Source organism: Abramis brama (genome assembly GCF_963993115.1).
Source record: "Abramis brama genome assembly, chromosome: 21".
Classification (NCBI taxonomy): Eukaryota; Metazoa; Chordata; class Actinopteri; order Cypriniformes; family Leuciscidae; genus Abramis; species Abramis brama.
In genome coordinates this window covers 33,662,076-33,685,921 of record NC_139983.1, presented here as the reverse complement: position 1 = coordinate 33,685,921, position 23,846 = coordinate 33,662,076, and the positions used below count along the sequence as shown (strand labels likewise).

Below are 23,846 nucleotides of genomic sequence, written 5' to 3'. Positions count from 1 at the left end.
CGTGATTTTAAAATTGGGTTCAAAATTATAATAATGTATATTTATTAGGGTGAAACTTATGTAATCAGTCAAGAATGTCCATGTCACATTTCAGCCCAAAATCAAAAGATAATGATCACATTTAGATGAGAATGTGATGAAAAACACCACTGAGAAAAATGAGACTAAAATGTAAAAGATCCAGGTATTGCAATAATAAGAATTTGGGGGAAATGTGTTCATTGGTTTACTTTAAGTAATGTAAAATTGCAACTAGACACTGGTGAGGTTTACTGTACACTGTAAAAAACAAAGTGAATCAATCATAAACTAACTTTATCTGGACAATAACTTTATTCTAGAGCTGCTGTAAAGTCTAAACAATCTCTGTTACTGTAATCTCCTATTATCACTGTAAAGCTGCTTTGAAACACTCTACTTTGTTAAAAGCGCTGTATAAATGAAGGTGACTTGACTTGACTTACTGTTAAACTTGTGTCATTAGTAAGAGTGTACCTGTGCAGCGCTATAAACCCCGTCTGAGGAGTCGGTGTGTGTCGGGGCAGATTGTCCCTCCAGCCATGTGATTTTCAGTGGGTTTCCCGTCAGGCCGATCTCGTTTTTAATGGCCAGGTCCTGATCGAGGGCACATAAAAGATTGACATGTCATTAAAAACAAAGATGCTGGAGAACATGTAGGCAATAAGGTAGGAGAGGCTGTGCTGTAGTGAGTAAGTCCCGGCTGAAAGGCGTTGTTAGGCACGACTGATTCCCGATACAGCACTAGCCCCTCGAGTACATTATTGCTTTTATAAAACGGTTACCACACAATACACATATTAAAGCCGAAAAATATGTATCTGTGCAACTTTCATGAAGTAAAATCACTAAAAGCCTTCCTTCCGCTGGAAAAAATAGTCCCTGACTGTAAACAGCAACAGAAGTTACATACATTATTTATGAGTAGATGGCGGCAAAGACCGTCTTTATGAGTGAGTCAGTAGAGAAGACTTTTATATTAAAGGACTGAAACTTGTGATCATGGAGAAGGAAGACACAATTGACAGATGACTATAGGCTCGGGAAAACCCTTTAACTGTTGGACATTCAAACGGATTTTCTTATTTTCTAAAATGCTGTATCTACTGTAAATGCAGGAACGCTCGCTCGATCTCCCACAATACTCTACTATAGCTTCAATGAACAATATCAATGAGATGAAACATGTGTTTACGTTGCTAAGAGTGGTTGCTAGGGGTGTTGTGTAGTGATACATAGAACCGTTGGGTGAAGCGGCCATAGCCGTGCGTTATAGTGAATAAAACACAGCTATTGACCAATCAGAATCAAGGATATAATAAATGATTTAATGTGTGTGTGCTGAACTCGAACAAGCCTCCAGGAGACACAAAGGCCGTGTTCTCCGAGCGGGAACCGCAGACCAGCAACAACAACAGGGTCAAATCTCAGAACAATAACACAGGTTCTGCTTTATATTAAATATGATTTCCTGTGCTCGAAAACCATCAGACTGTCACGATATACTTGCAAAAACTCATTTAAGGCAAACGATATCATTCACACTAATTTTACAATAAATATATTTATAATATAAACAAAATGAATATATATATATATATATATAACTTGCATGTATTAATTGATTATTTATATTTTCTCTTTTTATTTTCATTATTACCTCTGTTTTGTCCTATTTTTTTATTTTATTTTATTTATGCATTTTGTTGTTGTTGTTGTTTTCCACCCTATCATAATAAATTGTAAATAAATCATGAATACTAAAAATGTTTAAAGAATTATAATATATACAAAATATACATTCAAAATATATAAAAAATCTGCTTTATTTTCATGTACTAATTGATTATTTATATTTTCTATTTTTATTTTCACCATTACCTCTGTTTTGTCCTATTTTTAATTCTATTTATCATTTTGTTTTTTTGTTTTTCCCACCCTGTTTGTATCTTAATAAGTGTAAATAAATCATGATTCATGAATGCTTCTTTTTATTTATTTTTTTAAGAATTTTTGAATTTTTTAAAGAATGTTTTTAGAATTTTAATTCTAAATTTAGAAATGTATTCTATTTATTTATTCATTTATTTATGTTGTTGATTTGGTCATGCATGTATGTTTAATTAAAACAAATCACATATCAAATAAAAATAAAAATAAAAAAAAAAAAAAAAAAATTCTGAGGTTCAAAATTATTATACAAATGTTTTAATAAATCCCTTTTTAATAATCCCTAATAAAAAAGAAATACTGTTTTGTTTTCAAACTGTTGTGTATTTGGAGATTTTATACAGATGAAAAATACTCACAGCTGCTTTTACTGATGCAAACTCAACCACAGCACTGCCTTTCTTCTTACTGGATATCAAAATGTTCAAGACGTCTCCATACTGCAATGCAAATATCATTAGAACACAATAATAACCACTGAAAATGGGTAAAAACTCTGTTTTAGATTTGGGCAGAAAAGAGGGGAAAAGAAAAGAAAAACCGTGAGAAGGATTTGACTATTTTTAGTGCAAACAATTTCTCCCCAAGTCTTCTATCCTTATAAACGTCTGTCATAAATCACCAGGGCGCTCTCTATTTCTGTTCAGAGCATGAGAAACGTTCCCGATATCAAATTAGGAATTCTGGGAGTGAATTTTGAGCATGAGCCAATATTTGACCTTTGACCTTCGGAAGGACTAAATTGATTCAACTGCTTGATTCCTCTAAAACATGACACTTTCTGGAGTGAATCCCATGAAAACATGCCAATTTCACCTCAAAATCAAAAGAAATCAGCACAGAATTTATTATGAGAAATTAAATTGAAGCCTATTTTGGTATCATTAAGATATTTAGGTATTTTTAGGATTACATTGCCATATTTTCATGACAGTTTTAGGTCTATTCAGTTCCTAAATAAACGTTATTTTAGATCAAACATCCTTTTTTTACTTCTTTCTTTGGATTTTGTTGTTAAATATGATCACAATATTTAACCACAAAATAAATTAAGTTTTATGTAAAGTCTATTTTAGGAGCTTTTTTAAAGAATTTATGACATTATCATATTTTCATGACAGTAAAGCTCATGAACTAAATCCTAAACAATTTAATTCTTTAGAAAACATCATAATTTCTTACTTCTTTTTTCAGATTTTGAGTTCAAATATGATCACAAAATATATAACCATAGTTTAACTACAAAAATCAAAAGAAAGAAATAAAAAATAATTATTTATTTTGTAAAATAAAGTCTATTTTTAGGATTTATTACATTGTCATAATTTCATGACAGTTTACCTTTATTTAAGTCCTAAATAGATGTTATTTTTATATAAAACATATTTTTTTACTTCTTTCTTTTGATGTTGTAGTTAAATATGATCACAAAATTTAACTACAAATATTTAACCAGAACATAATAAAAAGTAAGAACAAGAAATTAAGGTTTAAGTAAAATAAAGCTTATTTTAGGTGCTTATTTCGTTCAAATATGATCACAAAATCAATAACCACAAATTAACTACAAAATGAAAATAAGAAATTATGATTTATTTAGAAAAATAAAGTCTATTTTTAGGATTTATTGTATTGTCTGATTTTCACGACAGTAAAGCTCATGTAATAAATTCTAAAAAAAGGGCTTAAATAGACATTATTTTACATTAAAGATCTTTCTTTCTTTCAATTTTGTGGTTAAATATGATCACAAAATTATTTAACCACAAAATAATAAAAAATAATTAAAAAAATTAATTAATTTGTATGTAAAATAAAGTCTATTTTAGGACCTTTTTAAAGGATTTATTGCATTGTCACATACATGACAGTTTAACTCATGCAAAAAAAAACTTAAAAACGTCCCAAATGTTACTTTACATGAAACAATTTCTTATTTCTTTCTTCTGATTGGACACATTGACAGGTTTCATGAGTTTCACCCTCTCATAAAGCCATGAGCATCAGTACGGGAAGATGTTTCTGAGACTCTGGCGTCCCTGAAAAGCCTGGGAAAAGAATGTATTTGACATTCAGAACCGGGAAATCTCGCCAACAGTGACAAAGCAGAGCGTCCCAATGGAAGGCTAATTCATATACGTTTCCAAAGAGGGCTTGACCCGTTCGCAGAGTCCAAAACACACATCGATCTCTCTCGCTGAGGTCGTTTCGCAACCTTCACCTTCACTCTTTCACGAGCGGTTTATGCTGATGCCCGACCCATGAAGAGGTGCGTGTAGAGGGACAATTGAATCAAACACGAAGCCTGACGTCATGAACACACACACACACACACACACACACACACAAACACACGCGGGAGTGGCAGTGTTTTCGTGGTGTTGTTGCATGTGAAGAGCACATTTCCTCGAGTCCCCTGACGGCACTAAACGTGTCCGTGAAGCCGGGTCGTAACGGTGGCATGTGAACTGCATTGCCTTCGGTGTTTTCGCGCAGCTATAAAACTTAATATTGCTCACACACGGGGGGAAATAAAAGCTTTTTAATGGCTGATGTCATGCAGACCTGAAACCTGCGGCGCTGGACAGCAGACCTGCTCATTACCAGCAGAAAACTGCTCATTCACACACACAAGCTCACTTTCTCACACACCTTCAAAACGACTGATTCTGAGAATCCGATTAAAGCTGACCAACAGCAAACTACACACTCTAAAACATCTTGGCTTATTTTTTCTACCCAAATCCTGGGTTGAGCCTTTTGGGTAATTTTTTCAGCATTTGGGTAGTTTTTGTGTAACCCAGATCCTGGGTCAGACGTAACAACCCAGTGTTTGGGTAGTTTTCTAGTGTAACCCAGATCCTGGGTCAGACGTAACAACCCAGTGTTTGGGTAGTTTTCTAGTGTAACCCAGATCTTGGGTCAGACGTAACAACCCAGTGTTTGGGTAGTTTTCTAGTGCAACCCAGATCTTGGATCCGACGTAACAACCCAGTGTTTGGGTAGTTTTCTAGTGCAACCCAGATCTTGGATCCGACGTAACAACCCAGTGTTTGGGTAGTTTTCTAGTGCAACCCAGATCTTGGATCCGACGTAACAACCCAGTGTTTGGGTAGTTTTCTAGTGCAACCCAGATCTTGGATCCGACGTAACAACCCAGTGTTTGGGTAGTTTTCTAGTGCAACCCAGATCTTGGGTCAGACGTAACAACCCAGTGTTTGGGTAGTTTTCTAGTGTAACCCAGATCCTGGGTCAGACGTAACAACCCAGTGTTTGGGTAGTTCTCTAGTGTAACCCAGATCCTGGGTCAGACGTAACAACCCAGTGTTTGGGTAGTTTTCTAGTGTAAACCAGATCTTGGGTCAGACGTAACAACCCAGTGTTTGGGTAGTTTTCTAGTGTAACCCAGATCTTGGGTCAGACGTAACAACCCAGTGTTTGGGTAGTTTTCTAGTGTAACCCAGATCTTGGGTCAGACGTAACAACCCAGTGTTTGGGTAGTTTTCTAGTGTAACCCAGATCCTGGGTCAGACGTAACAACCCAGTGTTTGAGTAGTTTTCTAGTGCAACCCAGATCTTGGATCAGACGTAACAACCCAGTGTTTGGGTAGTTTTCTAGTGCAACCCAGATCTTGGATCCGACGTAACAACCCAGTGTTTGGGTAGTTTTCTAGTGTAACCCAGATCTTGGGTCAGACGTAACAACCCAGTGTTTGGGTAGTTTTCTAGTGCAACCCAGATCTTGGATCCGACGTAACAACCCAGTGTTTGGGTAGTTTTCTAGTGTAACCCAGATCCTGGGTCAGACGTAACAACCCAGTGTTTGGGTAGTTTTCTAGTGTAACCCAGATCCTGGGTCAGACGTAACAACCCAGTGTTTGGGTAGTTTTCTAGTGTAACCCAGATCTTGGGTCAGACGTAACAACCCAGTGTTTGGGTAGTTTTCTAGTGCAACCCAGATCTTGGATCCGACGTAACAACCCAGTGTTTGGGTAGTTTTCTAGTGTAACCCAGATCTTGGGTCAGACGTAACAACCCAGTGTTTGGGTAGTTTTCTAGTGCAACCCAGATCTTGGATCAGACGTAACAACCCAGTGTTTGGGTAGTTTTCTAGTGCAACCCAGATCTTGGATCAGACGTAACAACCCAGTGTTTGGGTAGTTTTCTAGTGTAAACCAGATCTTGGGTCAGACGTAACAACCCAGTGTTTGGGTAGTTTTCTAGTGTAAACCAGATCTTGGGTCAGACGTAACAACCCAGTGTTTGGGTAGTTTTCTAGTGTAAACCAGATCTTGGGTCAGACGTAACAACCCAGTGTTTGGGTAGTTTTCTAGTGTAAACCAGATCTTGGGTCAGACGTAACAACCCAGTGTTTGGGTAGTTTTCTAGTGTAAACCAGATCTTGGGTCAGACGTAACAACCCAGTGTTTGGGTAGTTTTCTAGTGTAAACCAGATCTTGGATCAGACGTAACAACCCAGTGTTTGGGTAGTTTTCTAGTGTAAACCAGATCTTGGATCAGACGTAACAACCCAGTGTTTGGGTAGTTTTCTAGTGTAAACCAGATCTTGGGTCAGACGTAACAACCCAGTGTTTGGGTAGTTTTCTAGTGTAAACCAGATCTTGGGTCAGACGTAACAACCCAGTGTTTGGGTAGTTTTCTAGTGTAAACCAGATCTTGGATCAGACGTAACAACCCAGTGTTTGGGTAGTTTTCTAGTGTAACCCAGATCTTGGGTCAGACGTAACAACCCAGTGTTTGGGTAGTTTTCTAGTGTAACCCAGATCTTGGGTCAGACGTAACAACCCAGTGTTTGGGTAGTTTTCTAGTGTAAACCAGATCTTGGGTCAGACGTAACAACCCAGTGTTTGGGTAGTTTTCTAGTGCAACCCAGATCCTGGGTCAGACGTAACAACCCAGTGTTTGAGTAGTTTTCTAGTGCAACCCAGATCTTGGATCAGACGTAACAACCCAGTGTTTGGGTAGTTTTCTAGTGTAACCCAGATCCTGGGTCAGACGTAACAACCCAGTGTTTGGGTAGTTTTCTAGTGTAACCCAGATCTTGGGTCAGACGTAACAACCCAGTGTTTGGGTAGTTTTCTAGTGCAACCCAGATCTTGGATCCGACGTAACAACCCAGTGTTTGGGTAGTTTTCTAGTGTAACCCAGATCCTGGGTCAGACGTAACAACCCAGTGTTTGGGTAGTTTTCTAGTACAACCCAGATCTTGGGTCAGACGTAACAACCCAGTGTTTGGGTAGTTTTCTAGTGTAAACCAGATCTTGGGTCAGACGTAACAACCCAGTGTTTGGGTAGTTTTCTAGTGTAAACCAGATCTTGGGTCAGACGTAACAACCCAGTGTTTGGGTAGTTTTCTAGTGCAACCCAGATCTTGGATCCGACGTAACAACCCAGTGTTTGGGTAGTTTTCTAGTGTAACCCAGATCCTGGGTCAGACGTAACAACCCAGTGTTTGGGTAGTTTTCTAGTGCAACCCAGATCTTGGGTCAGACGTAACAACCCAGTGTTTGGGTAGTTTTCTAGTGTAAACCAGATCTTGGGTCAGACGTAACAACCCAGTGTTTGGGTAGTTTTCTAGTGTAACCCAGATCTTGGGTCAGACGTAACAACCCAGTGTTTGGGTAGTTTTCTAGTGTAAACCAGATCTTGGGTCAGACGTAACAACCCAGTGTTTGGGTAGTTTTCTAGTGCAACCCAGATCTTGGATCCGACGTAACAACCCAGTGTTTGGGTAGTTTTCTAGTGTAACCCAGATCTTGGGTCAGACGTAACAACCCAGTGTTTGGGTAGTTTTCTAGTGCAACCCAGATCTTGGATCAGACGTAACAACCCAGTGTTTGGGTAGTTTTCTAGTGCAACCCAGATCTTGGATCAGACGTAACAACCCAGTGTTTGGGTAGTTTTCTAGTGTAAACCAGATCTTGGGTCAGACGTAACAACCCAGTGTTTGGGTAGTTTTCTAGTGTAACCCAGATCCTGGGTCAGACGTAACAACCCAGTGTTTGGGTAGTTTTCTAGTGCAACCCAGATCTTGGATCAGACGTAACAACCCAGTGTTTGGGTAGTTTTCTAGTGCAACCCAGATCTTGGATCAGACGTAACAACCCAGTGTTTGGGTAGTTTTCTAGTGTAAACCAGATCTTGGGTCAGACGTAACAAACCAGTGTTTGGGTAGTTTTCTAGAGTAACCCAGATCTTGGGTCAGACGTAACAACCCAGTGTTTGGGTAGTTTTCTAGTGTAACCCAGATCTTGGATCCGACGTAACAACCCAGTGTTTGGGTAGTTTTCTAGTGTAACCCAGATCTTGGGTCAGACGTAACAACCCAGTGTTTGGGTAGTTTTCTAGTGCAACCCAGATCTTGGATCAGACGTAACAACCCAGTGTTTGGGTAGTTTTCTAGTGTAACCCAGATCTTGGGTCAGACGTAACAACCCAGTGTTTGGGTAGTTTTCTAGTGTAACCCAGATCTTGGGTCAGACGTAACAACCCAGTGTTTGGGTAGTTTTCTAGTGTAAACCAGATCTTGGGTCAGACGTAACAACCCAGTGTTTGGGTAGTTTTCTAGTGCAACCCAGATCCTGGGTCAGACGTAACAACCCAGTGTTTGAGTAGTTTTCTAGTGCAACCCAGATCTTGGATCAGACGTAACAACCCAGTGTTTGGGTAGTTTTCTAGTGTAACCCAGATCCTGGGTCAGACGTAACAACCCAGTGTTTGGGTAGTTTTCTAGTGTAACCCAGATCTTGGGTCAGACGTAACAACCCAGTGTTTGGGTAGTTTTCTAGTGCAACCCAGATCTTGGATCCGACGTAACAACCCAGTGTTTGGGTAGTTTTCTAGTGTAACCCAGATCCTGGGTCAGACGTAACAACCCAGTGTTTGGGTAGTTTTCTAGTGCAACCCAGATCTTGGGTCAGACGTAACAACCCAGTGTTTGGGTAGTTTTCTAGTGTAAACCAGATCTTGGGTCAGACGTAACAACCCAGTGTTTGGGTAGTTTTCTAGTGTAAACCAGATCTTGGGTCAGACGTAACAACCCAGTGTTTGGGTAGTTTTCTAGTGCAACCCAGATCTTGGATCCGACGTAACAACCCAGTGTTTGGGTAGTTTTCTAGTGTAACCCAGATCCTGGGTCAGACGTAACAACCCAGTGTTTGGGTAGTTTTCTAGTGCAACCCAGATCTTGGGTCAGACGTAACAACCCAGTGTTTGGGTAGTTTTCTAGTGTAAACCAGATCTTGGGTCAGACGTAACAACCCAGTGTTTGGGTAGTTTTCTAGTGTAACCCAGATCTTGGGTCAGACGTAACAACCCAGTGTTTGGGTAGTTTTCTAGTGTAAACCAGATCTTGGGTCAGACGTAACAACCCAGTGTTTGGGTAGTTTTCTAGTGTAAACCAGATCTTGGGTCAGACGTAACAACCCAGTGTTTGGGTAGTTTTCTAGTGCAACCCAGATCTTGGATCAGACGTAACAACCCAGTGTTTGGGTAGTTTTCTAGTGCAACCCAGATCTTGGATCAGACGTAACAACCCAGTGTTTGGGTAGTTTTCTAGTGTAAACCAGATCTTGGGTCAGACGTAACAACCCAGTGTTTGGGTAGTTTTCTAGTGTAAACCAGATCTTGGGTCAGACGTAACAACCCAGTGTTTGGGTAGTTTTCTAGTGTAAACCAGATCTTGGGTCAGACGTAACAACCCAGTGTTTGGGTAGTTTTCTAGTGTAACCCAGATCCTGGGTCAGACGTAACAACCCAGTGTTTGGGTAGTTTTCTAGTGCAACCCAGATCTTGGATCAGATGTAACAACCCAGTGTTTGGGTAGTTTTCTAGTGCAACCCAGATCTTGGATCAGACGTAACAACCCAGTGTTTGGGTAGTTTTCTAGTGTAAACCAGATCTTGGGTCAGACGTAACAACCCAGTGTTTGGGTAGTTTTCTAGTGTAAACCAGATCTTGGGTCAGACGTAACAACCCAGTGTTTGGGTAGTTTTCTAGTGCAACCCAGATCTTGGATCAGACGTAACAACCCAGTGTTTGGGTAGTTTTCTAGTGCAACCCAGATCTTGGATCAGACGTAACAACCCAGTGTTTGGGTAGTTTTCTAGTGTAAACCAGATCCTGGGTCAGACGTAACAACCCAGTGTTTGGGTAGTTTTCTAGTGTAACCCAGATCTTGGGTCAGACGTAACAACCCAGTGTTTGGGTAGTTTTCTAGTGCAACCCAGATCTTGGATCCGACGTAACAACCCAGTGTTTGGGTAGTTTTCTAGTGTAACCCAGATCTTGGGTCAGACGTAACAACCCAGTGTTTGGGTAGTTTTCTAGTGCAACCCAGATCTTGGATCAGACGTAACAACCCAGTGTTTAGGTAGTTTTCTAGTGCAACCCAGATCTTGGATCAGACGTAACAACCCAGTGTTTGGGTAGTTTTCTAGTGTAAACCAGATCTTGGGTCAGACGTAACAACCCAGTGTTTGGGTAGTTTTCTAGTGTAAACCAGATCTTGGGTCAGACGTAACAACCCAGTGTTTGGGTAGTTTTCTAGTGTAAACCAGATCTTGGGTCAGACGTAACAACCCAGTGTTTGGGTAGTTTTCTAGTGTAACCCAGATCCTGGGTCAGACGTAACAACCCAGTGTTTGGGTAGTTTTCTAGTGCAACCCAGATCTTGGATCAGACGTAACAACCCAGTGTTTGGGTAGTTTTCTAGTGTAAACCAGATCTTGGGTCAGACGTAACAACCCAGTGTTTGGGTAGTTTTCTAGTGTAAACCAGATCTTGGGTCAGACGTAACAACCCAGTGTTTGGGTAGTTTTCTAGTGTAAACCAGATCTTGGGTCAGACGTAACAACCCAGTGTTTGGGTAGTTTTCTAGTGTAACCCAGATCTTGGGTCAGCAGTGCAGCTCCGTCAAAATGGTGCATGTCTTCTTATGGACAGGTTATGGAGCCTGTTGTCGCATCTTTCGTCTACGAGTGAAACGCAGGACGGCGGTCTGAAGTTAGAAGTTGAATGAATGAATGATGAGGCATTTATATTGCGCTTTCATATGTTCTACTGTACACCCAAAGCGCTTTACAATCATATCAGGGGATCTCTCCTCAACCACCACCAGTGTGCAGCATCCACTGGGATGACTGGTCGATTACACTTGAATTACTTCTAAATGTTTAATTTTTACTTCTAATATTTGTTAAACGAGCTTAAATGTTGGTGATATGTATTAAAAATGATATAAAATATACTATACTGTAAAATATGTTTGAAAATAAAGGAATCATCATGCAAGCCAGTGGTTGTATCGAGTATTTAAAAAAAGTTTAAAAGTAAAAAAAAAAAAATTAAGTTAATCTGTAGACATAAATTCACGTATGAAGTGAAAATGCTAGATGCTAGAATTATAGTAAAAATGAATCAACTATGCTGTGTTAAATCAACCCAATTATGCTGGGTTAATAACTAACCCAATTTGCTGGACCAAATGAACCCAACATGTGTTCTGTCCTATATTTACCCAGCCCTTGGGTTGTTTTAACCCAGTTCAGCACTCGCCATTCAAAAACAATTAAACAGTTCCCCTAAACACCAGTTAAACAAACTCCTCACCTTCTGAAAGAGGTTTTGAAGACATTCGTGAGAATAGCCGGCGTTACTGGCATCGTCTTTTTTACACTTCCACTTCAACTGAGGACAGGAGAAAAAAAACAGTGAAAATTAGCATCAAAGCAACACTTTCTTTAAAAATGACATAGAAGTAATATTCTCTAGTCAATTGTGACGTTATTTGGAATTAAACACATTTTATCCCTTCAATTCTCATTACTGTAACACGAAAAAAAACCTTGCATAATGTAGCAAATAAATAATGATACATTACTTCAAATTTAACATTTCATTTTATACTGATTGTAAAATGCCCAGAAACATGAGCATAACTGTCATTAAAAATAATGTGACACTGAAAATGCTTCATTTACTATATGAAGAAATACATTAAATATTTTTTTATAACTATGTAAATATTACCGTTTAAAAGTCTCTTCCGCTCACCAAAGCTGCATTTATTTGATCGAAAATACAGTAATATTGTGAAATATTATTACAATGTAAATCATGTTTTCTATGGGAATATACAGTAAAGTGTAATTTATTCCTGTGATCAAAGCTGAATTTTCAGCATCATTACTCCAGTCTTCAGTGTCACATGATCCTTCAGAAATCACTCTAATATGATGATTTCATGCTCAAGAAACATTTATGATTATTATCAATGTTCATATTTTTGTAGAAACCATTATAAATGTTATTTTTCAGGATTCTTTGATGAATAGAAAGTTGTAAATAAATGTCTTAACTGTTACTTTTGATCAATTATTATGATTATTATCAGTGTTTAAAACAGTTGTGCTGCTTCATGTGGAAAATATGATGCAGTTTTTTCAGGATTTACAATCTTTGATCACAAGAATAAACTACACTAAAATATATTCACATAGAAAGCAGCCATTTTAAATTGTAATAATATTTCACTGCATTTTACAGTAAATCAAGCCTCGGTGAACAGAAGAGATTCCTTTAAAAAACCCAACCATAAAATAAAAATATATTTTATTTAGGTAAGATTCACCCAAAAAAAGTCTCTCTTTACGCCTCATATTCAGTACAGATTTTATTTTTCAGATGCTGCACTAAAACCATGTGCTCACAATGTTCCAATCACATCAGAACTGTAACACAATATCAATCACCTGTCTAACAGAGGAACCGAACGCGAGCACCGGTGGAGGAATCTGCTTTAATTAATGGAGCGCTCCATTGAAAGAGCAAGACTAATTTGTTTTAAAGGGCCTGAACTCGTTTAATCAGACGGCTCCTCTCAGGAAGTCAAACCGAATCAGTTCGAAAGAAAAATATACGTGCAGGAATATGTCTGAAACGCAGCGGGACTATCAGAGACTGCTGGGAAAACTATTTAGAAACAGGGTTCATGCCAAATCTCACGTAACGCAACCGTACATCAGCCGGAGTTTCTTCTAATTCAACTCCAGTGTTTATTTTTCCTGATAGAGCACACAAACATGAAGGTAATTCACCGGAGGATGGGATGTTTGGATCAGGGCCGGACACAATAATGAGATTAAATACATAAACACATTAGCTAATGTTAGCTTCGTCCTTTAATAAAGAAAACTGAACGCTTTCCAAAGGAAATACAGTCCTGTTTGTTTTACAAAGTTAGATATTCTCCAGATGATACGACGACACTGGAGGACAGGAACAGACATGATGGCAGGGTGAGCGAGCATTAATGAGAATTATGGGTCATCGAGTTCGAGTGATGTCCATTGGAAAGCTGGAGAACGTTTAAATCATTGCGAGAGAACTCATTTCAGCTCATCTGTATCCTAAAGTTCATCAAGTCACTGAGTTACGAGTGCGCACACATGATGTACGAGCACAGGGTTTCTCAAAAAGGGTTCGCAAACCCCAGTGAACTGGTAGCGAACAATTAATTAAATCATAAAAATGTAAATAAATTTAAAAACAATAAAATAAAACAACATTTTTAAAATAAAAATAAATAAATGTAAAATACAAACTAAATAAAACAGTTCAAATAAAACACTTGAAACTCATTAAAAAACAATCTAATATAAATAAAAATTAATAAAAACAAAATGTACCAGCGTAATAATAAACAATATTAATACTAAAATATTAACTTAAAATCTCAGGAGGGGCTATATGCAGATATTTTACATCCAAAGGGTTGGACTGATTATTGCATGAAACATTGTGAGCAGGGCTGTCGATTTAACGCGTTAATTTAATTAATTAGCTATAGAAAAATAATGCGTTAAAATTATTTTAACCTAGACCTGTAGTTCATCTTACATTTCATAAAGTTGATCGGTGATGCACATGAAGCAGGACTGCGTGATGAAGCCTGTAGGGTCCAGTTATAATGGCACTAAACTTCAAGATATCAGGGATAAAAAAATATGATGTTTCATATTTATATCATATGATATAGTTACGCAATATCACACAAGTGCTGTTTTTGTCCCGAATCGCACGAGTGCAAATGTGATATTGATTTTATACACCAGTTCAATAAAAAATAAGTTAATATTCAGTTATATTTTAGAAACAATATTGTCTGTTTTTGCTAAATTTTTCCAAAGAAAATATTACCTATGAAGCCTGAGCAGAACTGTTGTGCGTCTCTGAGCAACACACAGCGGTGTTTCGTCTCTGAATGAATCCTCGTTTTAAGCGAATCGCTCAGGTGAACCAATGATTCAATGATTCGTTCATAAAGAGTCATTTACTTCATTCCTGAATGATTAAGCTGTTTGAAGAAATCGAATGAACGAATGATTCAATGACTCGTTCCATAAAGAGAGCCATTTACTTCATTCCTGAATGATTCAGCCGTTTGAACAAATCGAATGAACTAATGATTCAATGACTCGTTCCATAAAGAGAGCCATTTACTTCATTCCTGAATGATTCAGCCGTTTGAACAAATCGAATGAACTAATGATTCAATGACTTATGAATGAACGAATGATTCAATGACTCGTTCCATAAAAAATCATATTTTGGGGATTGTTCGCCCTAAAATGAAAGCTATGTTTATTTACATTTACTCACCTTCCTGTTGTTTCAGACTTTCTGTCTTTTGCGGAACATAAAAGAAGATATTTTGAAGAATGTCGGTAACTAACCTGTTTTGATCTGTAAATATATCTAAATATCAAGTCAGACGCAGCTTCTGAAAATAAAATAATCACGGCTGTTGAAGCCTAAAAGTTTATGTGTAATAAATGCTATGTTGAATCAAATAAAATCTTTCTTGTAACGTCTATTTGATGCTTTTCTCATTTAACTTTAAATTATCTTTTGCGGGGAATTATTATTATAATTTTTTCCCAAAATTGATGTGCGATTAATTAATCGGCATGTAATTACTTCGATTAAAAATTGTAATTGCTTGACAGCCCTAACTGTGACCAAGTGTTTTTACTGCATTGCTGCACAGTTGCTCTAGTGTTAATCGTAAAGCACAAAGGCAGAACTATCAAATTCTGCTCTATGTTTAATTTATTAATTCGTTTATTTTTCTATATGGTTTCTTACGCATGAAAAGCGTAAGTCTATCGCTTCAATGCACGAACAGTACCTTCAGTTTAGGAGTCACATGTTTGCTGCCCTGGTGTCCTGTTGAAGAGTCTGTGAAGAACAAAAGCAGAAAGTAAATAGGAGTTCGATTCTCATGCTCTCATTCAATCATCTATCAAACAGACACACATTCACAGGCTCCTGTCCCGCTTTAAAGCACGTCTCCTTCCCTCCGAGAGCCTCACTAGCGTGCAAACGCTGTGCTGACATCACTCACACACAACCATTGCTTCCAGTGTTCTCTACCCTGCGTTTCATCAACACTTTCATTGACCCTCAGTGATGGATGGTGTCTTTTCTATCCACGATGATTTACCCATCAGCACTTATTTACGTGACATGTTCAGGTGCAGAACAGATGCATTCATCTCCATGTCCTAATATTATAGAGACATTAAAGTCCCCCTGTGGTGAAAATCACGCTTTTAATGTTGTTTATATGTCTATGTGGTGTTTTTAATCTGCTCTAAGACACATCATGTGTAAATTCATAAGTCGACACCATTGCTGAGTATTTTCTCCTTAAAACTGCAGTGAACCAAAGACAGTCTCAAAAACACGCTTTGAAATCGCTGGTGTTTCTGACGTCACAAACTACCTTGTAACCAATCAGATCAACGTGTGATCGTCAACCAGTGGATCTCTGAGCTGAGTGAGTGAGTGGAGGTGGGGCTCATTTGCATATTCATATAACTGCGTATACTAAATGAGGCATGAGAATTGATCAAGGAAAAAACGTTTAAATAGGAGTTTTAAGGGATAAAATGATTGACCACGGGGAGACTTCTCAGTATAAACCTGTTGTAGTAACCGGTAGCACGCACGGATGTTTGGATTAATATTTGCTGCTAGGAATTTATTTGTATTTTCTCAAAATTGTAGCTCGTATTATTCTGAATGATATTTGAATGTTAACCATTATTCTCTTTTATTATATTACATACAGAGATCGACCGATAATCGGTTTAACCAATATTTTCCCCTGATATTTAAGCATTATCCCATAATCGTGTATCGGTTTCATTATATCGGAATCACCGATAAACGCCGTCATCTTGAGAATGCTTTTGGTTTACGTTTTTTTTCATTTGTTAGAATGATTTTTACATCCTATATTCGTTACCTGTTTGTTTACCTGATCAAAGATTCAGTGACAGTTCACTATATTTTTTTTTTGCCCACTTTCAGACTCAATTTATTGATTTTAAAGTGTGTGTTTTTTTTTATGCAATGAATAAGTGAAATTGACGGCATTACAGTTCTTAAAAAGTGCAGTTCAGTACTGTTGTTATAATTGTCAAAAACAGAAATAAAACAATAAATAAATATCGGTTCCATATACCGGGCACATAAACATGCAAATAATTGGTATCGGTAGTAAAAAAATCAATATCGGTCGATCTCATTATCTTCCTTGCTCTCAGATGCACACATGAAGTGCTCAAACTCTTCAGATCAGACTGAAACGGTTTACTAGAGGTTTAAAACATTTAAATGCAAAGGTTTAAAATGCACATAAACACGATTCTTGTATTGAGTATTGAGGAAACAATAAATTAAAATAAGTTTGTTTCTGGATTTGCAATTTAGTTCACCCAAAAATTATCATTCTGTCATCATTTACTATCTATCATTCAATTGGAATTGAATAACTTAACTTGATATTTAAACATAAACTGGTAAAAAAGAAAGAAAAAAAAGTATGCTTTCAGTGCAATGTAAGTCTCTTAGGATAAAAGCATCTGCCCAATGCATTAATGTGTGTGTTTAAGCACCTGTGTGTGTGTTTGTCTCTCTCTGGATCTGCTCTCGTATGAGTCTCTGCTGCTCCTGTAGTTCTCGTGAACCCTCCTCCCTCAGACGGGCGATCTACAACAGACGAACACGCAACCACACACACATTCCTAGATTAACAAAACAACACTCCTGGAGCGATTCATACACACTGACCTGCAGTAACCCGTCACTCAGACTCCATGTGTCAAACACTGACACCTATTGGCTGTTCACTAATAAAACCAATCAAACCACTGATGTCTGTGTGCAGTTTCAGGACAGAAAGGTATGAAAGCTTAGTTCTGCCATGGAAAAAAAAGAGATATAAACTCACAATTGAAAGAAAAATAAAATTGAAATTGCGAGAGAAAAAAATCTGAATTGCGAGATTTGAACAAAATTGCGGAAAAAAAGTCAGAATTCAGATTTTTTTAAAAGTTAGAATTCTGAGGGAAAAGTCAGAATTGGGTTAATTAAACTTGCGAGATTTAAACTCAGAATTGTGAAAAAGTCAGAATTGACCGTTCGCAAAGCCCCGCCCCCTTTAGTTACTGTTGCTATGTCCAACAAGCCACGCCTCTCTCACACACACCATGTTCTCACGCAGTGAAACACACATCGCGGAGCAGAGCGGACACTGACAACACACTGAGACAGGACAGACCAGGGTACTTTTGATATGAGACAAAGTCTCAACTTTGGTCATTTTTTAAAGAAATTTAAACAATAAACCCAGTTCTGTGTCTCTTTAATGTGTCGTGACAGATCGCTCAGTTAAAGCCGCTCGTGAACCGATCATCTCTTCCTTCTAGTTCATTTATAGCATCAAATAAACATGAATGAACATCAGAAGGAATGATGTTTTAACCGTGGAAAGACGTCAGTACTCCGTTTCACAAGTTCAAATCCTCCATCGTTAATCTACTAACTCTCCTGACTGCTTTGCCGGACAAAAATGGCGGATGCGACGGATGGCGAATTATGATTGGTCCGTTTGCCTGTCAATCAAACTCTCTGTGAAGGCTCAATTGCGAGAAAAATATCAGAATTGCAAGAAAAATATAAGAATTTTGATAAAAAAGTCAGAATTGTGAGAAAAAAAGTCAGAATTGCGAGAAGGAAGTTGCAATTACATGGTGGCGGAAACAAGCTCCCATAGAAAGATGAGACGTTATCGTTTGAACGTGGTTTCAGATATTAAGACAGATATTAGATAGAAATCTATAAACCCTAAATGCAATATAAGTCGTTCTGGATAAAAGCGTCTGCAAATGCATGAATGCAAATGTAGATATTAGTGTTTCCTTGGTTACTAGTCATCTAGCAAGCACATAGTCACTAATCTAGGAGTCTTACTACTAAAAAAAAGTCATTTGTTGAGTTGACACACACACACACACACACACATCCAGCAAGCCCTCACCTCCTCTTCTAATGTGCGGGTGATTTTAACCTCTTCTGTTTTCACAGTGTCTGCCTGCCGTTCACGTGCCTCCAAATCTACAAAACACAAGCAAATGTCCTTCAGCATGTATTACGCTGACAATCTGCTCGAAGGAGCAGGAGAAGTGAGGAGGAGCAGCTGACCGAGTTTAATCTTCTTCCTCTTGTCATCCAGCTTTCGGTTTCTCTCCTCGGCTTGTTTCTTAGCAGTGCGGATCTTGTCGTAAGCAGCCTGAAGGAAAGACAAACAAAAGAATGATCAGGTGAACATAATAAATGTTGAAATAGATGAAATGAGCTGAAAATCAAGATGTTTCTTATAAAAATTATTTTTGGGATTCCTCAGGGCATTTTAAAAGTGCGATTCTAGACGTTAGACCTTTTTATACTGTAATTTTTATATTTTCCAAAGCCTAAAAAAAAAGAAATATATAATTGCAAAATTGTACATTTTTACATCCTTATATAAAAAAATATATATTAACACATAATGAATACACATTTTTCTAGTTATGCCAGTCTCTAAAATATTTTATCGGGTCAAAATTGTGAGTAAAAAATATTTTAAAAAATCCTTATCCAGTAAATCATCAAATACTGAAAGTGTCGTAAATTCATTGGTTAAAAAGAAAGGAAACCATGAAGAACATTAAGCTCTTAAAGTCTCCCTGTGGTGAAAAATCAAACATTTAATGTAGTTTATGTGTCTATGTGGTGTTTTTAATCTGCTTTAAGACAAACCATGTGTAAATTCATAAGTCGACTCCATTGCTGAGTATTTCCTCCTTAAAACTGCAGTGAACCAAAGACAGTCTCAAAAACACGCTTTGAAATCGCTGGTGTTTCTGACGTCACAAACTACCTTGTAACCAATCAGATCAACGTGTGATCGTCAACCAGTGGATCTCTGAGCTGAGTGAGTGAGTGAGTGGAGGCGGGGCTCATTTGCATATTCATAGAACCACGCATACTAAATGAGCCAAGGGTGTCGAGTTACATTCAATATATTTTGAGGAATGAAGACATTTTTTTTCAAGGAAAAAACGCTTAAATATGTCATTTTGGTGACCAAAGATGAGTTTTTAAGGGATACAATTATTGATAACAGGGGGACTTTAAAACTTCTGAAATTCTAAAACTTATATCAATTTGAATTATTTTAGTTACTTGTGTTAATCTATGGACATTTATGGAGTTGTGATGAAAGCAGAGGAGATCTCTTGGCCTACACGAACCCCACCGTGGGCAGAAAGCTCAAACATAAGCCCTATTCGCACGGGATTAGTATTACCCCTGGACCTCTGTAATTAAGAAATTACCCCCTGACGTCTGTGTTTTTGGTGGCTCATTCACACGGGCAAATAAATGTTCGTAATTCCCTCGAGTTTACGGACTTTACAGCGTGCGCCCACCCATTCACACTTCACTAGCTGAACGCGCTGAAACGAAGATCGCGCTGCAGTATTGCAATTCAAAAAAATAACTTATTTAAAACCAATTTATTAGAGAAATATATTATATATATATTATAGAATATCATATTATTGTATAAATATATAATATATCTTCTTTTTCTTTTGTTCTTTGTCCATATTTACAACAAGCCTGCCTGAAGAATGTATTATAAATACCGAAACGTCGCGATAGGCTTGTTTTTCTATTCATTTTATTTGGTTTATTTCATTTTATATCATTTTTACTCTTTCACACTTTGATTTCTTGAGATACTTACAGGATGGACGTCTTTAGAGGCCGTGTGAGACAAAGAAATGCTCCACGATACAGACTACTAAATTACACTACCACAAAAAGCGTCCAAACTTTCCAAAAGAGCTTCCATGTTGCGCCAAAATACTTAATTTAATGTTTCCATGACAACGGTCCGAGTTGAGCTTCCGGATCACGTCTTTACTGTAACGTTAGTTTGTTTTCTCTTTTGCAGCAATTCATAGTTTTTATTGGAGAAAAACTATAATCGGATTGGAGTAGAGCATATCGAGAGATTTTATTGTTAATACAGTTTTAATACAGACGTAAAATGGACTGTTAAACGGCCCATAATGGTTATTACGTTCTTTAGGAAACGATAGGCTCACAGAAAAACAGCCCAAATCACAGACATGGGGATTCGCACGGGACTGGTATTATCAGAGGACCCCTGTGTTGGCCGAAATATGGTAGGTAATTTTCGGGGGAATTTCTACAGACATTTTTACAGACATGGCAGATTCGCACGGGATAAAAATCACAGACGACCTCTGCGATTATTACAAATTACCGGAGGTCCCTAGGTAATACTAATCCCGTGCGAATAGGGCTATACACTGATCTGACGTGACTGTAAATGCACAGTTGTGTTTTTAGCGATTGGAGGTGATTCTCACCTTGGCGGCGGCGTCTGTCAACACTTCCAGAGCCTGAGACAACTGGTGGAAGAGCTCCGCTGCACAAGAAGAAGAAAACACAATCATTCAGAGTCAAAGCTCTCACATCTATTCAAACACACCAATAAACATCCTTGAAGAACCTGTTAAAAACTATAGAAGACCTATAAAAGACCTCTACAAGACCACTGCGAAGAGGTTGATGCTTTCACACAACGCACTTCCCTGTCCAGGACATTTACTATCATCAACACCTACGTCATCAGTATATTCAAGATTTCATTTAAAAGATGCCAATGGTTACAAAGAACAAGAAAAGGAGTTGTTCTTGGTATCATCGGCATCTTCTGATAACTAAGTCTGCTTGTCTGGTTAACAGAAGTGTTGTTTTCAAATTAGTTGTGAACAATAGGGTCATAGTGAACTAGGGTAAATATTGTGCAAAGTACACGTTAATTTCATTGCAGCAATTGTTTCTTTGATTACTGATATAAAGCATCAACCTTGCACCAAAAACTGATCATTTAGTTTCATTTTTGCTCTTTTATTGCTAAGATTCCTATATAAATGGTCTCTGTTATGGCTGATTAACTTCTACACACAGTCATAGTTCACCTCAAGCTGCTTAATACTGAATAAGTAATGACATGTAAATGAGGGTGGTCATATGTTAATGAGGTTGTTCAATGCTCATGATTTCTGAACGAGACGTTTAGCTTCATGTTAGCGAGGGTCTACAATGCATAAAAAGGATTTATTTATTGTATTAATATTTGCCAAAGCATTAAAAAAAGACAAAGCCTAATGCAATTGGAAACATATTACAATTTTACCCCACATTACCCCTTTCCGCCAAAATAAATAATTAAAATATCCATAAAAAATATGAATAATAATAAATTAACATACATAGACAATTAAAAATAGTTTGATGTACTATTTATTTATTGTTTTATTCTTTTACAAAGCATTACAAATATTATATAATAGGAAAAAAAACAGTTTAGCCCACATTATCCTTCATAAGGATAAGGCATTAAAAATATATATTAAAATTATTAATAATAATAAATTAATATACACATAGACAATTAAAAAAAAATACTTTTGATTTATTGTTTTATTATTTTCAACATACATGGATAATAAAAAAACAGTTTGATGTACTATTTATTTATTGTTTTATTATTTTACATAAAAAAGTAATTTTACCCCACATTATCCCTTAATAACAAATTAACATGTACACTTGATAGAAGTTTAATTAACCATTTATTTATTGTTTTATTTTCCACATCATTAATATATATATATACACACACGAGCTGTGGAAAATAATAAAATGTTTATAAAATATAAAAAAATGTTTTACCTATTATCCCTTTCCACCAAAATAATTAAAATATACATAAAATTCCTAATAATGATTACAATCAATTAACATATACCTAGACAATTAAAAAAATGTTTAATTCATTATTTATTTATTGTTTTAGTGTTTTCCATAAAATTACAAAAATCTACATGTAAAAATATAAATAGCAAAAGAAATTGTACATCTTCACTCCATATCCTCCAAACATAAAAATGAATGATAATATGAATGTCCACACACACACACACACACACACATCATGCCCTTTAAGCAGGTTTCTAGCTAAAGCACGCCTCTATATCCTGCTAACGAACACGTTTCCTGCATTAGCTCTCACGAAAGCTGTTCCCGCTAACGATCCCCTCCTGCGCTCCTGCATGTAATCGTGGGGGTCCTGTTATCCCACACTCGGGGCCTCCAGAGCAATCAGGGGCCCTTCAGTCCTGCACGCCCCTAATGACCCGCTGACGGCACAACTGGCTCTGCTCTGCGCTAACAAGCGTCTGCGGCTCAAGTTACCCCGATACCTGCGTGATTACCGTCGCACGCAAGCGGGTTCGAATGCGCCGTGACCTCTGCCTCACCCCCTCTCGTGTGAGCGGCCACATGGAAAGCAAACCTCGACCCGTTATGCTTTAGTCTCGATCAGGAATTGTTGAGACCGCAAAGAAAGAAAGAAAAGGCCCCTTTAAACACGCCATCCTCTTCTTCCAAGGTGCTCGTTCTGGGTTTTCTTTCGCCTGACACTGAATGATTTTCCCAGCATTGATTATGCACATGTTCTGAGTCACGGGGGGTATAAGAGAATCCACATGCTCTCTCTCACTATGAGTCTATGCTTGTCTTGGCATGCTTATTTTTTTTAAAATCTGGTTTAACCACCATGTCTGAGCTTAAAATGGCTTTATGCATCAAAACGTCCCCAAAATCTATCAAAATTAGCCTATATTTTGCATAAAGAAAAAAAAAATTGCATAAAGAAATCAATGTGTTTATGGAATTGTGACATAATTGTAATGCATGAACAGATTTTAAATATGTGTCATTTTCATTTATTAATGATGATTCTCATTAATGCAATGCAAGTATTTTTTTATTTAAAGTCCCCCTGTGGTGAAAATCAAGCATTTAATGTTGTTTATATGTTTATTGAGTGAGTGGAGACGGGGCTCATTTGCATATTCATAGAACCGCGTATACTAAATGAAGCAAGGATGTAGAGTTACACTCAAGATATGTTAAGGCATGAAGACATGTTTAAATATGTCATTTTGGTTTAAGGGATAACATTATTGACTACACTACAGGGAGACTTTAAATTATTTATTTTTATTTAAATTATTTTTTTATATATTTTTTTTTATTTTAATAATGCAGTGCTTAAAATACTATCATCATGATGTATATATACCTAAAGTAAATATAGATTTTTAACAGTAAATGAGAATGGATGGATAAAGGCACTTCATTGTCATGAACATAATGTAACAATAGGGGGAAAAAAAAACATTTTCTTTATGCAAACTATAATTTCTCATTTATATATTTTTTTATTTTGGGGTGAAATATGATCAGGCCTGTTCTTGACAGGTTTTAGTGCCCTGTTATAATGATTAACTGCCCAAAAGGCACAGGAGTTTCTCTTAAAGAGCGTAAGTTGGAAAACAGAATTTCTCGCATATAATACACTA

General features: G+C 37.3%; 1 protein-coding gene across 1 annotated transcript in view; it reads right to left on the bottom strand.

Moving 5' to 3' along the window:
* The window catches only part of dnajc17 (DnaJ (Hsp40) homolog, subfamily C, member 17), a 58,866-nt gene that overhangs the window by 27,104 nt on the left and 7,916 nt on the right, over positions 1 to 23,846 (bottom strand). The window contains exons 3-10 of the mRNA XM_084096841.1: positions 20,781 to 20,839; positions 18,541 to 18,628; positions 18,377 to 18,453; positions 16,953 to 17,046; positions 15,179 to 15,228; positions 11,599 to 11,676; positions 2,328 to 2,408; positions 496 to 615 (exon numbers count right to left, since the gene is read on the bottom strand). Of these exons, the coding sequence (XP_083952967.1) occupies positions 496 to 615; positions 2,328 to 2,408; positions 11,599 to 11,676; positions 15,179 to 15,228; positions 16,953 to 17,046; positions 18,377 to 18,453; positions 18,541 to 18,628; positions 20,781 to 20,839 (647 nt within the window). The remainder of the gene's footprint in view (positions 1 to 495; positions 616 to 2,327; positions 2,409 to 11,598; positions 11,677 to 15,178; positions 15,229 to 16,952; positions 17,047 to 18,376; positions 18,454 to 18,540; positions 18,629 to 20,780; positions 20,840 to 23,846) is intronic.